The 16,339-nt window shown below is 35.6% G+C and overlaps 1 protein-coding gene across 4 annotated transcripts in view; it reads right to left on the bottom strand.

The window, feature by feature from the left end:
• Positions 1–1,310: 1,310 nt before the first annotated feature.
• LOC148303557 (uncharacterized) overlaps positions 1,311–16,339 on the bottom strand; it is a 165,044-nt gene continuing 150,015 nt past the window's right edge. For all 4 annotated transcript variants that reach the window (XM_088269770.1, XM_088269773.1, XM_088269771.1 and 1 more), the window contains 3 exons: positions 10,019–10,318; positions 7,169–7,312; positions 1,311–6,684 (listed from right to left, as the gene is read on the bottom strand). In XM_088269770.1, coding sequence (XP_088125896.1) covers positions 1,321–6,684; positions 7,169–7,312; positions 10,019–10,318 — 5,808 coding nt within the window. In that variant the 3' untranslated portion in view covers positions 1,311–1,320. The remainder of the gene's footprint in view (positions 6,685–7,168; positions 7,313–10,018; positions 10,319–16,339) is intronic.

The following is a 16,339-nucleotide window of genomic DNA, read 5'->3' as shown; positions in this document are numbered from 1 at the left end:
CAATATTTCACATTCAGATCTGCATTCTTCTCTTTCAAAAACCATAATCTTAGATTTGCTAACATTCATCAATAAGTCACTTTCCTTGCACACATTATACACTTTTGTCACCAACGCCTGCAGGTCTTCTCTGCTATCGGCAAGAAGAACCACAAAGTGAATGCTTTTCATATTAATAATAATTGAGAATATGATCACTTTAAGTTTAAAACAAGTCATTCATTCGAACCCTTTTCCGCACCCCAATGGTGCATAGGGCACTGCATCATATAAACGCAGTGCTATCTTGATCGTTAAAACACGAAGGAAAGGTGATCAGCCCTCCGCTTCAGGTACAAGTCCAGGGTAATATTGAATAAATATTAGAGTGAAAAAATCACTTATATTTATTAGACCCCCCTTTGGGAATCGAACCCGGGACCTCCAGAACGGTAGCCGAGCGCGCTGACCATTACACTATGGAGGCGGACAAAACAAGTCATAATCCCCGAAAATCTTCGGACCCCGAAAATTGCCATGTTGTAAACTCAGCTTAAATTGGAATGAATCATTTTCTGAAATTTTAGCAAATATAAAATTCACTTTGCAATAAAGAATATACATAAATACCATTCTAGTGAAATAAAAGAGTCATTTATTTATTATTAAAATTCTTTATTCAAAAATAGATCATATACAATAATTTTTACATTGTAATCATATAATAAAAATACATCATATAAAATATTTTTATAAAATATTGAGATCACGCAAAAAAATTGCATAATATTCTTATTCCTTATGACATATATCACACTTTTTCAATAAAATTTAAAAAATATATTTTCATAGATAAAATTTCACAAACTACTCAACATTAGGATAATCAATTCTGACATTTAAAAATTTACATAATTTTATGTACAAGAAATATTTATTAATTTGTTGTGATTTCGTCACTAGGAATAAAAAAATAATTACACAAAATTATTTAAAAATTCTTAATACAAAAAATATACTTATATACAGGTAAAATAACTCATTATTTAAATATAAACAATATATATATATATATATATATATATATATATATATATATATATATATATATATATATATATATATATATATATATATATATATATATATATATATATATATATATATATATATATATATATATATATATATATATATATATATATATATATATATATATATATATATATATATATATATATATATATATATATATATATATATATATATATATATATATGTGTGTGTGTATTCAATTTGTACTTCATTTCAATTTATTTTGAACTAATGTCTTTTTATTAACTAAGTCCTCGGTTTAAATCTCGACATATAAAAGTCACAATCCACACAATACATTGCCGGAGAGTTCACTTGTTTTTTTCTACACAAATTACAAAGATTTTTTGCAGTATTATTTACACTATTATTTACACTTTTATTTACAGCACTCATTGTATTATTGTTCATAGGCACGTTATTCTGCATCATACCATTTTGATTATTACTAATTTGGACGTTGGCAGGTGGTCCACTCCCGGGCATGTTATTCTTGAAGGCCGAGGCTTCGCTTTCTCCTTTTGTACCAGGTTCAAAGGACACCGACTTCTTCTGAGGTTGCTTCGGCATTGGGACATGTTGGTAAGGTGAAGCCTTCATAGGTACACTCTGATATGGCAAGTTATTGTGCATTCCATTCATAGTTTCCATTCCGTAGCCCTGCGGATAGTACTGAGGTTGTTTTGCATCTTGTCCGACAAATTGTTGATTTATTTTATTTTGATCAGGATATTGATGGGATGGTTTTTGGAATTGGTTGTTGTGACCTGTGGATTGGTTATCGTAATGTTGGGGGACTCTTTGATATACAGGAGAAACTGTATTAGCCGGATGATTGCTCATAGCATCACCGTGAATCAAAGGTACTCTTTGATAAGGAGAGTTGTAAGGTGTTTGTGATAACTGTTGTAAACTGTTAGTGTAATTGTAATTTGCTGAACTATTTATGTTTTGGTTAAAGTGATCAGGTTTTAATTGTGTAGTGTTATTTGACATGTATTTTGTAGCATTATAATCACTTTCGTACGCTTGGTTTCCGTTACTGATCTCATTGTTTTGTGACACATGTGCCGATGAAGGAATGTGCTGATATGGTGAATTACTATGAGATGTTTGGTTATACTGTGATGTGTTTCCTGGCATTGGTTGTGTTCTATTGACTGGGAAATACATTGAGTTTTGTTTTTGTTGCTGATTATTAGGTGGTTGAGGATAGCCATTTGTAACTTGTCTTGGAACTGCCGTGTGTTGAATCGCACTGTACTGGGGATTTTGTGGATAGTTTTGTACAGGCTGAGAGTTTTGTAAATAATTCTGCATTGTTTGCGGGTTCGAAACTGTGTTTGAAGCTTGCTGAGAATAATTTTGAGGTAACATGGAGTTCTGAGTATAATTCTGGGATTGTTGAGAATTTGGAGTGTAATTGTGTGAGGGTTGAGTATTCTGAGGATAATTTTGAATTGGTTGAATGGTATTATTAGATGGCATAGCAGAATTATTGGCAGCATTTGTATGTTGGGGGTTATAGAAATTATTATTTTGATTATTAGAAACATTAAGATGAGGAGAAGCTTGTTGCGGCAGAGTTTTGACAGGTTGTCTTTGGTTGGAGTTGTAACCATTTAAGACCTGAGAAGTTGGTGAAGACTGATAGAGGTTAGAATTATGATATTGGGTGTTATTTGGATTAGAAAGCTGTTGGTATGGTGAATCATTTAACATTCTATGTTGTTGGATAGGCAATGGAGGGATTTGGTGATTGATTTCAGAATGTCTAGGTATATTGATGTTTTCACTCTTAGCAACCTGTGCGTTAGGAACATGTTGATACGGTGTGTTTGGATTTTGCACCTTCACATATTCAGTTGGTGGGTTAATTTCTCTCATTTCCCTCTGATGTTGGGAATTTTGCGACATGCAAGAAATGTTAGATTTCTGACTTTCCATTGAATCTTGTCTATGTAATGATGGTCTCTCCCCTTGTAAAGGAAGAGTGACAGTTTCAGGTTTGTTGAGGGCATTTTTAAGAACCCTTTCCAAAATAGGATTGGGTATGTAACTGTCATCTTCTTGATCTTCAGCGGTTGCTACCAATATAACTTGATCGCAGAATGACACAGATTTCTTTTTGGTTCTAAGTATATGATCTACTTTAGATTCTATGCTATTCAAAGTATCACTGGAACAGTTTTTGCTTAGCTGTCTATTTACTGCAGCGTTTAGCATTTCCACTTCTCGGATTTCTTCTTCAATTTGATTTTTACCAATTGATGACTCTGACGATCGTCTACTGTTTGGGTAGTGATCGCTAACATAAGTATTCAATATGTCCGTATTGTGTGGAGGATTATTTGACACTCCATTAGTGAAATTGCTTCTTGGATTTTGCTGTTCATTTTCAATTGAATTAGTCTGTGGTTTAGAGAACTCAAATCGCGTTGTTAAATTTTTCACTAAATTAGAATTGTCGGTTTGGATTTGATCACCGGACATATCGTACTGTGTATTATATCTTGTTATTTCATTCTGCGATTTAAGTAACTCTGCTGATCCTGATTTCTTTAACCTCAAAGCGACTTGTTTAGCTTGCAGTTCTCTCAACCATGTTTCGCCAGTAGACCGGGTAGATTCTTCTGATGTATTTCTGATTGGGTCTTGAGAAAGAATTTGTTGTCTTTTAAGTTGCAATTGCGCTAGTAATCCGGTAACTGGTTTGGTTGCTTCCGAATCAGTTTTATTTTGAGTTTCACAACCAGTTGCTGCACTTTCATTGGCAGGAGAATCCAAAGGTGGTGGTGGTGGAGGGAAATCTTCACTGGGCTGACGAGAGTGTACAATAGAACTCGGAGGACTAGGATAAGGTGGAAGCTCCATGTTTGACATTCGAACCGCTACACAGTCTACTTCATCAACGCCACTATCAAATGCGTTTGTTAAGTTTTGTATATGATTCTGAGATATCGGTAAAGGGTTTACCGTTTCTTGTTTCATTGGACTTCTTTCTTGATGAACATCTGCCTTTGTAATAACCATGTGGTAGTTATTTGATGGATCTGGATTCATCGGAATACATGAATCATAAATCATGCCTTGGTTGTAGTTTTGAGGCATTTCCTTCATATTGGGTTGTTGAACATACATTTTATTACCATTTCCACCATCGTTATACGAGGGTAAGAATGGTAATGATTGAGGTTCATGATCATAAGTGTTATAGGCTTCAACTTGATTTTGATGACCTTCCTGGTTGATGTAATTTTGTTGGTTAAAATACATTGTTTGAGCATCAGAAGGCAGTGGGTATGGCGGTCTCTCTGCGACATCATGATTAAGTTCTCCGCCAGCCTTGGGACCACTCAACTGCGATGTCGTGCGAAGCGGAGGGGGTGGAGGGACCTTGGGGACAGTTAACATTTTACCTGCACTGCCATGAAAACTTTTTCTCATAAGTTTGCTTCTTTCCAAGTTAGGGTTTGTACTATTTCCTGAGTATTCCAAGTGACCCTCAGATAAATATCCACTCATACCAGACATATCCATGCCTTTCAAGCCGACAGCACTATCATCAACTGAACCTGTTGTTTTTACATTGTTGTTTGATTTATGTCCATCATCAACATTCCCTTCAGTAAGATCTGGCATGGATCTGTTTTTTCTTCTTATAAGTCCGCCCATTAAAAGTTTCCTCCTAATTTTGTGCTGTTTCTTTCCGGGCTTAGAATCTTTTTCAGCTTTCTTTTCATCTTTATCTTCCTTATTTTTTTCTCTTTTGAGAGTATCTTTAGCATTAGCTAAAGAATCTGGAGCTATAGACAAATCTTTTGAAATTTTGCTTCTATCTTCGCTCCTAGATCTCTTTTCCTTATTTTTATCTTCATCTTTGTTTTTAGACCTTCCAAAAATACTCCTACTTTCTCTACTTGGGCGATCATAAATCATATATTCTTCATCTTCAATCGTGTTGTTGGGTTGGGGCGATTTTTTTAGTGTTGACTTCTTTTTAGGCAAGGTAGCATAAATTTCTATATTTTTACTAGGTTGACTAGCTTTCTCTACAACTGGGGCAGGAGTAGCCAGCATTTCTTTACTATTTTGTCTGGAATGGTTCGTTTTATCCCGTGAATTTTGTCTAGAGTGACGGGCACTAGAATTACTACCCTCTCTGGTATGTCTTACGTCAGGAATACCATTTTCTTTGTCATTGAATCCTTGTTCTTGCAACATTCTTCTATGAAGACTCCTCGCTCGCATGATGCACGTATTGTGTTTCATCCTCGCAAATGTCATTGTATATGGATTATTATAAGGTGCATCCATAGCCGCTCTGGCTTTTGTAGCAGCAGCATTACATAACACCAATGCGGTTTCTAAATCATTTGCATCTTCCGTAATTCTAGATTTGTCCAGTAGTTGGTCAGCTTCCAGACAAAGTCTTTCACAGTCGTCTTGCGTCATCTGTGGTTTTCCAAAAAGTCGAGCTTGCGGTTGATATTCTGGAATCTGCGCCAGTTGTAGATTATGCTTGAGCCCTTGCTGCAGCGGAAGACTGTCGGTAGACGACAGAGAGTATGAATCATATCCAGCATCATAACGTCCACTACTTCCACTCGAAAGTTCTCCCTTTCTAGTTGGGCTACCGGGTAAACTTCCGTTATTTCTTTGTTGGATTTTCCCTACCAAGTACAGGTATGGATTTTCCATTGTCGTTGATGAAGATGAGGACGTACTATTTCTATCCCCACTCCAGTTGCCAGAATCCCTACGGCGTGGAACGTTTAAATGGTCTGGAATAACAATATTGTCAACTAGATTTGCAGATGTTGAACCGGTGCTAAGACTCCTGTGTAATTGCATTTGTTGTTTCTTAGCATTTTGAGCATTTAAAACCGATTCAACCGCTTTACGACTTATATAATCCGGTTCTTTCCCCATATCTCCATCAATCGTATCGATATCAGATTGAGGCTGTTTGCCAAATAAATTATCTTGGATAATGGCAAGATTTTGGTACTCGTTGTATGGTCTATTTATCGGTGGCCTGAAGAACACATGATTATCAGGATTTGGTGTGATGGCACGTCGGGTGTTTCCGATGTTAGGTTTCTCTGGACTCGGTGTTACAGATCTCCTGATCAAAGTCTGTGCAGATATATTTGCGGCATTCATATTAGGGAATGGGACCACTGATTTGGGAGCACTTTCAGTATTGCACGGAGTTCCATTAGGAGTCGCATACAACAAAAGTAATGGTTGGTATCTCCCCCGTCGGCATTTATCGACTACTTGGTCCCATCTCGGTCCCACTTCTTTTACCGTAGCATCATCAAAATATATCCAGAGCCTCAATTTCGTATGGAAGAAAAACGTCGAATAATGTTTTCCGTAATATGTAACTACTCCCACGAGGTTGTGAACAGTTTGCGAAGCCCAATGCTGGTCCACGACGCTGTGAAATATGTCTTTCAACTGTAGCGAAGTTCCAACAGTGCTGAAGACATCCATGATGTGCTCCAAGGTCGGCCGCTCAGAATCCCACACAACTCCGATGGAAACGATTTCGGGTCGATTCATCAACGATCTGCAGATCTGAGTTTTGGCCCCACAAGAACTCTGGAAAATAAAAAAGAAATCCTTATTAATAATCATCATCAACAATATTATTAATTTCTAAATACAGTCAGATCTGCCTAATTAGAGGAACTGCTTACTTGGATCAAATCTCAAAGAAAAACTAAAACAATTACACTCAATTATATACGTCGATCAGGGATAATGTTCCTCTTGAATGGGAGAAAAAATCTAATATCCGGATATTCTGGAAGTTCCTACAGCGAATTATGAAGAACTTTCAACAGCACTTCACTATTTACCATTTTACTATGGCTCTATTTACTATGTTAAAAGTTACTAAATTCAAACATCAACATTCAAACATCAAAAATTAGAAGAAAAGAAGACGATGGATAGTAATTAATTGTACCAGTGACTAACCAGAAGGCGAGGATCGTTACTTTGATTATTAATTTTAAATCGACGTCCTGATCCCAATGTGACCCTAACATTAAACTAAATGAACTCGAACAATTATACTAACCGGACAATCACGAATGTCTCCCATGCCACCGGCCCTCTTCAACAGATCTCCAAACACCTCGGTGTTTTGTGCGTTGCTGGGTGCTATATTCCCACTCTGCCGAGCCTGGGTCGTCAATGCGGATGCCGAAACGTAATGAACCATCTGAAAAGAAAACAGTGATCTCCATTAAATAACCTAATCAAGTATTCGTAAAATCCAATTTGAAACAAATTAATTACTTCATCCATAAAGACACCTCTGCATTTAGAGCCAAAAAATTAAATAATCAGAAGTAATTAAAATGTTAAGTAACGAGGATTAATATGTCAAAAAAAATATTTCACTGAGTTAATTAAATTTATGTTTGCCATTTATGGATAGGTGATGATGGGTTTCGTATGTTTTTTCGGCTGTAATAATTGATTACTCAATGAATAAGGATCGTCATCTTCCATTAAAAATGTCAATATTCCATCATAATCGCCCACGACTTCACCAAGCTTTTGCAAATGTTAAACTCAAGGTAAGTTATTCTCCATTGTTAGTATCTTTTGTTGGTTTTGGCTTAGTAGAACATGTTCCATATAAAAGCTCCGGGCGTAATTCTCGATCTTCCGTGAGTACGTGACTCTGCATTTGATCTAGGTATTTTACTTTTCGTTCAAAGGACTTTGCCGAATTTCGCTCCAAGAACTCCCACGATATTACGAGGAAAATACACTTCTTGGATGAAATTTGCTGGCGTGAGGTTCGATTATCTTCATCTGCGTCGAAGTGACACGAATTCTCAGAATAAATAAACGGAATCCCATTTCAAATCCTAATCCTCGATCGCTTTCTCGTAAATTATCACACGTTTTTAGAATAAAACAGCCTACGATTGTAAATACATTAAGATTCTAGTTAGATTTAAAATAAAACATCGTTCGTACAAATAAGCAGTGTCTAAATTACACTAGCTATGTTAGTACAAGTATAGATATGCAACCGCGAATACCCTACCCATTTAGCTTAGCCTTTTACATTTTCTTTCTCACAGAGCAGCAATGAATGTCCTTCAATATAAACTCCTTCACTTGTATAAAATATATACTAGTTTCATCTCTTAGAATTTGGAGTACAAGATGGACCACCTTGCATTCATAGAATTTTATAATTGAGTTAACACCGCGTCAATCTGATGCGGGTTAGGGTAAAAAAACAAGTAACACATATTATGGAATCTTATTTTATGTGGTTTGGATGAAGCATGTTGCACAAAGCACTGGAAATTCTTTGAGTTCTGGTACAACCAGTATATTAAATTCGATACTAAATATATGTCAGAAATTGTTCTCAGAACAACTTATACTGCACGCTTACAAAGATCATCCACGCAGACTAAATGTGTAGGTATTATTAGACTAGGTGCACAAAGGAAAGTGATCTCACTGTATGGATGAGGCCAAGATAGCCAGGCTAATTTCAGTCAAGATAAACCATAAAAGGCGGTCTGGCGCCCGGTCGCCGTCTGAGCAAGTTGACCAGCCAGCGTGGGCACAGGACTCTATCTTGGCCAAATCAAGTTACAGAACGAGCGTCAAATTGTATGTATCAGAATTCGTACAAGATTTCGTAATATCATCGGAGTGAAGTAACACCATCGTCTTGTGTTTACACCCGCTTTTAGTTTCAAGTTTCAAATCAGTAGGAGTTTCCTCTTTCTATCGGCGGTGACCATTTTGTGTAGGTATAAGGTACATATAAAACTTATGTTACTTGCGTAGGTGAAGCGTGAAAAGAAAAAAAAGTATTGATATCTTGTGTCTCATTAAGAGATTTTCAATAAAAGTATTCATTTCTAAACAGTGTGTATTTGTGAGACATAAGACAAGATGATAGCCATAAAAGTACTATAAATCGATCTACGAAACACGTTTTTTTCTTTTCTTATTTCATCGCTTGATAAAAGATAAATAAAGCATTGAAAACTCATAAAACGCCTATGGATCTTTTGAACAAATAAATGTTTAATTACATTTTTAAACGAAATTTATTTCGAGATACAAGTCGTATTTATAGTAGGTGCAGTTAACAATCCTTGATAAAAGTGAATGTGCATACGAGACATTATATTATAGACCTGTATTTTGTATTCAAATAACAAAAATATAGGTATGTATGATACATACCGAGAATTCAAAGTGAGTTCGTTCCTACGAGTAAAAAAAAACAAAAAAAAACGCGCTAAGAGTGTCAGAAATGAAGACTGAAGAAGCATATCTGGCAAGAGTCTACGAGATAGAATAAGGAACACCAGGATAAGAGAAATATGCGAGATCCAAGACGTCGTTAGGTGAGGAAGACAACCAGGAAGACAACCAGGAAGACAATGGTATTGGTATGTGAGGAGAATAGAACCACCCGGACTCCCCCACATTGCACTGCACGGTCAACTCCAAGGTAGACAAACTCCCGGGCAGACTACCAAAGAAATGGATTGACAGTTTGGAATCAACATCGGAGGAGGCAAATCTCTCTTAAAAACCGCCCATAAGGCCTGCACCAAGCAGAAGGAAAATGTATTTATTTTAAAATAACTAGCAAATTAAACAGATACCCTAAGGTAGACAGACGACTACCGGGCAGAAGGATTGACAGCTGGGAGTCAACATCGCAGGAGGCTAATTCCTCTTAAAAACAGGCCATAAGGCCTTCACCAAGCAGAAGAAGAAGAAGAAGACAAAGAAGAAGACAAAGAAGAAGACAAAGAAGAAGAAGAAGAAGACAAAGAAGACAAAGTAGAAGAAGAAGAAGACGAAGACAAAGAAGATGAAGAAGATTAAGAAGAAGAAGAAGGAGAATAAGAAGAAGTAATGTGATATTTACCTGCGTGAAGGGCAGAGGCTCCGAGGTGGCCCCGCAGGCGGCGCAGACGCTCTGCTCCACGAGCCCCATGGCGAACTTGCGGTGCGGCACGCAGTGCGGCGCGCGGCACGCGTCCTCCGGCTCGGCGTGCGCGGCGTGCGCGTGCACGCGCAGCAGGATGTTCTCGAAGCACTCGGCGGCGTCGGCCATGCAGCCGAGTCGGAAGCGGCGCTGGCCGCAGAAGGGCGCCGCCAGCGCGCGCCGCACCTCGTCGGGCGGCAGCGCGCGCTCGCGGGAGAACTGCAGCTGGGAGAACAGCTCCTGAAACGAACAAAGAAATGATTCATTAACATCTCTTTGTACAACTGCAACGCACATTTGCGGTAAAAGGCCGAAGAAAACTTGGCACCGTCAAGTAGGCCAAATACTTGAAAGCGGTCAGGTCGACGAAGTGCGAATATTTTTTAATTTTTTTTAAAGACATGCAGGAGAAAGTGACCAAGTGCATTTTTTACAAAAACCTGATCATTGACTATTAGATATCTTACTAGCTAAATATTGCCCTGAAAAACATCCCAAAGGATTTTAAACTTGGAAGTATAATTTATTGATTTGTTAAAGATGACTAACTACATTAGTGTTTATTTTCTTGCCAGGAAAAAGTTACTTAAATGGCCCTCCTGAACATTTTACGTTTTGTTAGTTGGTCACTTTCTCCTATACGACTACGATATGTTGGTTGATTATTTCACATCGTGACAAGATTATTAGTCCTGTAGTTCAGGTATGAGTGTATCCAAGTGTATGACGAAAATATAAGACCAAAATGTATTATTTTATTTACCATGAGCCATCGAACTCATTACCTGATTACTTTTAGTCAGGAAAAAACGGCGGGTATGTATGAGGAGATACATTAATTTGGAATAGTCTAGGAATGTTTTTAAAGACAGAGTGATGTGGTGTTCTATTCTCTCTGCCTACGTGGTGTGATGTTTGGTTAGTTATTTTGTATAATCCAGCTACATAATTTATAGATGACAAATTTTTCATAGAGATGGGAGGTACATAAAAATTACACGTTATTTTGTTGTTGGGCATTTTACCTTAATTTTTGTATGGAACTACATACATATATTATCTTTAATCGAAGAAGTGTGATAAAGATCAATTGAAAATCAGCGGAAAGGTCACAATAAAACTTTTAAGAGATATTAAGATAAGATAAAAATAAGCTTTTCAGTACTATATCACGGTATACATTATGATTTTAAAAACGCTTATCAATTTATAAGCGCCATATAATTAGAAACATACTTTCTAAGATTTTCTAGAAATAAAATATAAGTACTACACAAAATTTATATCGGAAGCCTTTAAATAGAAAGCTCTTTAAAGTTCATTATTTCTTAGTGGTTTTCGAGAACATGGAACATGTTTCATAAATTGTTTAAAACGTCATTAAATAACTGAAAAACCAATTAAGTTATAACAATATATTTACTATATTTATCCTTAGAGAAATTTGTTATGAGCAACCTTTTCTCCTGAGGAATGCAATGGGCAATTAGGATTATTGACTTTTATTACTCATGTATAAAACAACAACTATGTATAAAAGCTTTTTCCACATTTATTTTATTTGACCATTATTTTATGACTCATTTTATATGTGGATAGATAGACTCAGATCAATACATTCAAATAAATTATGAAAATGAATGCAATATCTACTTTTTTGTATGACATAAAAAAATAATACAAAAACTACTTGCGTCTGTCTGTCTAGTAACCAAAAAACAACACCTTTGTCCAATCAATTTCAAATATTTTATCGTTAGGCAACGATACATTCTTGACTCTGATTATATCTTTACTATCGTCAAAACCTAGCTCATATCGTTACTTCAGTTCTCTCCAGTACTGCACAGGTGTTCGTAGGTGATTTTTCCACATACACAACTTCAGCTAACCTCATAATGGCTCAAAAAAATATGGCTCAAAAAAAATAACGTAACAGGTTATCATGAGTATGGAGATAGTCAGTAGGTGTGTGTTGCAACTTACAGCCAGCGGCGTCGAACACTGAACATTGAACAGAACAACCTGTCATGTACGTAGTTTGACTAAACTTTTATAAATCAACGTCCACTGTAGCACCTGATTGTCTAATAGAGTTCCCACGCGTTCACCTAGTACTAAAATACATATATCGAATTTTAAACGGTTAGGGCACGTTGCGAAATAGCTCCCATTCGTACCGACCAATATTTAAATGCATGACATAATCGCCGGATGTTCCTCGAGTGATGGAAATCCATTATTTAACTCCATATGATACATAAGGCACTTAACATGTACTAAAGATGCTTGGTCATACAACTAATTGCTGTATTACTTAGACATAAAAATTACAGGTTAATTATAAGAAGATTGGATCGTAAAAATTATGAATTTAAACAGAATTCTTTAATTATAACCATCCTGACTGCTGACTAATAGGGTACAGAGAAAAATATGCATTGTCACTAAAGAATGGTTTCTAAGACATTAAATTTCAAACTTTAATATATTTATGAAATAAAATGAAACACCTATGTAGGTTACGATGAAACACCTTTTCTCCCATATCATGAATTTTTTTTTTCAAACAAATTGCTTACAAAATTTATTTTTAATGATATTATTTAGGTATACAAAGCAAAGAAATATGTATATGATAATAGTTCTTTAATAGTTCTGATCCAACGAAAAAGTATCAATAAATATTTGACCAGGAACAATGACAAAATATTATGTCTTCATGACAAATTATTTATAGGTTTTCGATTGACATTACAGACGAGACAATGCATGATATTTGAAAAATGGGCAATGATTAACAAAAGGCTTCGAGCCTAACAATGCTTGATTTGCAAAAACATGATAAATGAATACCTTGTAGTTAGTAGCAACATCCTTTGCTATTGTAAATTGTATTCAGATTTAGCATTTAAAGTGAATGGACAAAAAAACATCCCATCACGACCCGACGTAAAAATACAACCATAAAAGACGTATTTCAATAATCATACCACTGCAACGCAAATAAAGGGTCCGCCAAATAACATTTTTTTTTTGAAAATGGGGCGCAAAACATCGAGTGTAGCTTCGGCTGTGTAGCACGTAGCGCCGTCCTGTTGAAACCAAATGTTGCCAATATCCTCCTCTTCAATTTTTGTGAACAAAAATCCGTTCAACATGGCCCGATAACGATCGCCATTGACTAACGGCCACTCCTTGCTCATTTTCAAAGAAAAATGGCCCAATTATGCCTCTGGACCAAAATCCGCACCAAACAGTGACTCGTTTTGGGTGTACCGGCTTTTCAATGTATGCGTGCGGGTTTTTTGTGCCCCAAATACGACAATTTTGCTTGTTTACATACCCGCCAAGATCAAAATGAGCTTCATCCGAAAAGATGATTTTTTTGGCAAAATCGGCATCTTCTGTAAGTCGAATGTCGCAATATTTTCCAGCGTTGTTCAAGCGTATACACAACCATATTCGCTCAGCGGAAGGATAAAACTAATTATCTGTCAAATCAGACATGAGCTAAGTGTTACCATTCACGAAATAAGCACTAGTTGAAAAAAAAAACTTTAGATGGCGGACCCTATACAAATAAAAAATTCTGATTTGTCGCATATGAATAATAATTAATAATAAAAAACCCTTATCCGCACCCCAATGGTGCATAGGGCACTGCGTCATATAAACGCAGTGTTACCTTGATCGTTTACATATGAAGGAAAGGTGATCAGCCCTCCGCTTCAGGCACCAGTCCAGGGTAGTATTGAATAAATATTACAGTGAAAAAATCACTTATATTTATTTTACCCCCCTTGGGAATCGAACCCGGGACCTCTAGAACGGTAGCCGAGCGTGCTGACCATGCTTACACTACGGAGGCGGACATAATAATTAAACCTCATGATATTTGTATTGTCCGCCGCCTTAGTATAGTGGTTAGCATATTTGCTACCATGCTGGAGGTCCTGGGCTCGAATTCCGGGGGGTTCAATATTAATATAGGTGTTTTTCTTTTCTCTCTGATATTTATTTAATATTACCAGAGGCACTGGACTAATAACGTTGCCTTCATATAATAAACGATCAAATTAATTTTGTATAAATTTGATCTAGTGCCCTATGCACCATTGGTTGCGAATAATGTTTAGTAGCAGTAGCAAATTTGTATTTCCTTTGAGTTTAGATCAACATTTATGTCGTAAATGATTAAATGTTATTAAAATATTTACCAGGTTTAAAAAATATTTTGTTATAAGTATTATTGTAATATAATAGAGAAATCTAAAATTAAAACTGAATTATCTATTTGGGTAATTTAAAAAAAAGGAGTTTACGATTTTTCCAGATAATATATTTTTTTAAAAATAATTTTGAAATTATCATAATTAATTATTTAGTTTCATGTTGAAAATGTGGTCACCAAAAGTTTATACCCCTTTAGGTTGGCCTCTCGTAATGATATGTATAAACACCGTTATGCAAACCGAGACGAGAGACAACAGAGATAGAAGATACATAAATCTACACAATAGAACAAGACGGAGGCTCAAGTCAACGAGCTGGGTGAGTGTCTTACTTATGGACATTATTTTTCTAAGCAAATGACCTATTTATTCTAAATAATTGAAAAAAATATGCTAGAAATATCTCAAGAATGCAAAAAAAAACAATAAGAAGGAATGCATTTAGAGAATGTCACAATACGTTAATTGAAATACCTAACTTAAATTTGTGTCTTTTGTTTTTTTTAAATATTGTGTCATTAATATATGTATAATAAAACATTACATTTAAAACACAGAAATATATCGAACACAACCTAATATCTAAACACAACCTGCTACATTATTATATAAAGTACAAAAGATCTATTGGAAGTGGGTGGATCTAAAATAGATCGTTCGGCCATATCGTATTTAATTGCATATCACAAACTATTTTCATTTATTATTTATAGTTTAATAAACTACGTATTGTAAAATTTTAACTGAAACAATAATGTAACAATATAAGTAGATGAAAGCAAGAAATATGTGTTTTCTTTTACAATTTCGTCATGTCTTACCACAAAGTGAATGCCGAAACAATAAATAAAATATGAGTGAATAAAAATGTTACATTTTTATCTGCATTTTTATCCATCAGAGGAAGACCGAGAAAAACATGGCACGATCAGGTATGCCAAATACTTGAATGTGGTCAGGTTAGGAATCGTAACAATCGGCGGGTATGTATGAGGAGATGCGTGAACGTGGAAGAGGCGAAGAATGTTTGCAAAGAGAATGGTGTGGCGTTCTATTATCTCTGCTTACCCCTGCGGGGAAGCGGTGTGATGGTTAGTTAGTTAGTTTTTACATTTTTATCTGCATAGCTTCTTTTTTATGTCTCTTTGCCAGGATTGCATAAGTAACACGTGGTCTATGGCCAGATCCGGTACCACCAATCTCTTCGTTATTAAGAGAGGTACCCATACAAAGTTGATAACGCGGCGTGAAAGTATGATTGGAAGACCATAGTAATAATAATATTAATTGTGAGGCTAGATTGGACCCCGTCGGAGACTGAACTCATGGCCCACATCCGTCCGAGCATTCCACTATCTGGGTTACGTTAACTTACGCTTGTATCACCAGATTTTTTTAAAGAGTATACATATTATGGTTGTATGCAAATCCTACCCGATTCAAAGCGCGCCGAAATCGTGTCAACTAAATCTCAGCACCGATGTGTATTTTATTTATGTGTCCTAGAAATTAATAAACTAATTATATCATAGCAAGTAATTTTGATAACATTGGCAGTCTGACAATCTAAAAATATTCTACAACCCGGATATGATATGTTGAATTATTTTACATATATTATTGATATTAATTATTGACGTTGGTATATTGAACTATAACGTATTTACACTTTATCGATTTGACATTAACTTTGTCGAATAACATAATAATTTAAATATAAAAAGAAAATTTTATACAAGCACTTTTTGGGATTATTAATGTAAACGTGACCAGTTTCGAGAACATCTGTAGTTCTCGAAACTAGTCGTATTTACATTAATAAATTCAAAAAGTGGTTTTAAACAAATGTTTCAATTTTATTTATTTATTGCAATTAATCATATGTTATTCCGATTACTATTAATTAATAACGCATATACACAATCAAGTCATTACGTTTTTTGCTGTAAATACTCGCGTTACCAATGTTAGTTAATAATATGACAATTAAAACGCGATATTATTTTACAAAAACAGAATAAAACAA

Source organism: Brachycentrus maculatus, unplaced genomic scaffold (assembly GCF_059751285.1).
Source record: "Brachycentrus maculatus isolate JH-2025_06_01 unplaced genomic scaffold, ASM5975128v1 h1tg000362l, whole genome shotgun sequence".
NCBI lineage: Eukaryota > Metazoa > Arthropoda > Insecta > Trichoptera > Brachycentridae > Brachycentrus > Brachycentrus maculatus.
Note: the sequence above shows the minus strand (reverse complement) of the source record. Positions and strands in the feature narration are given on the sequence as shown.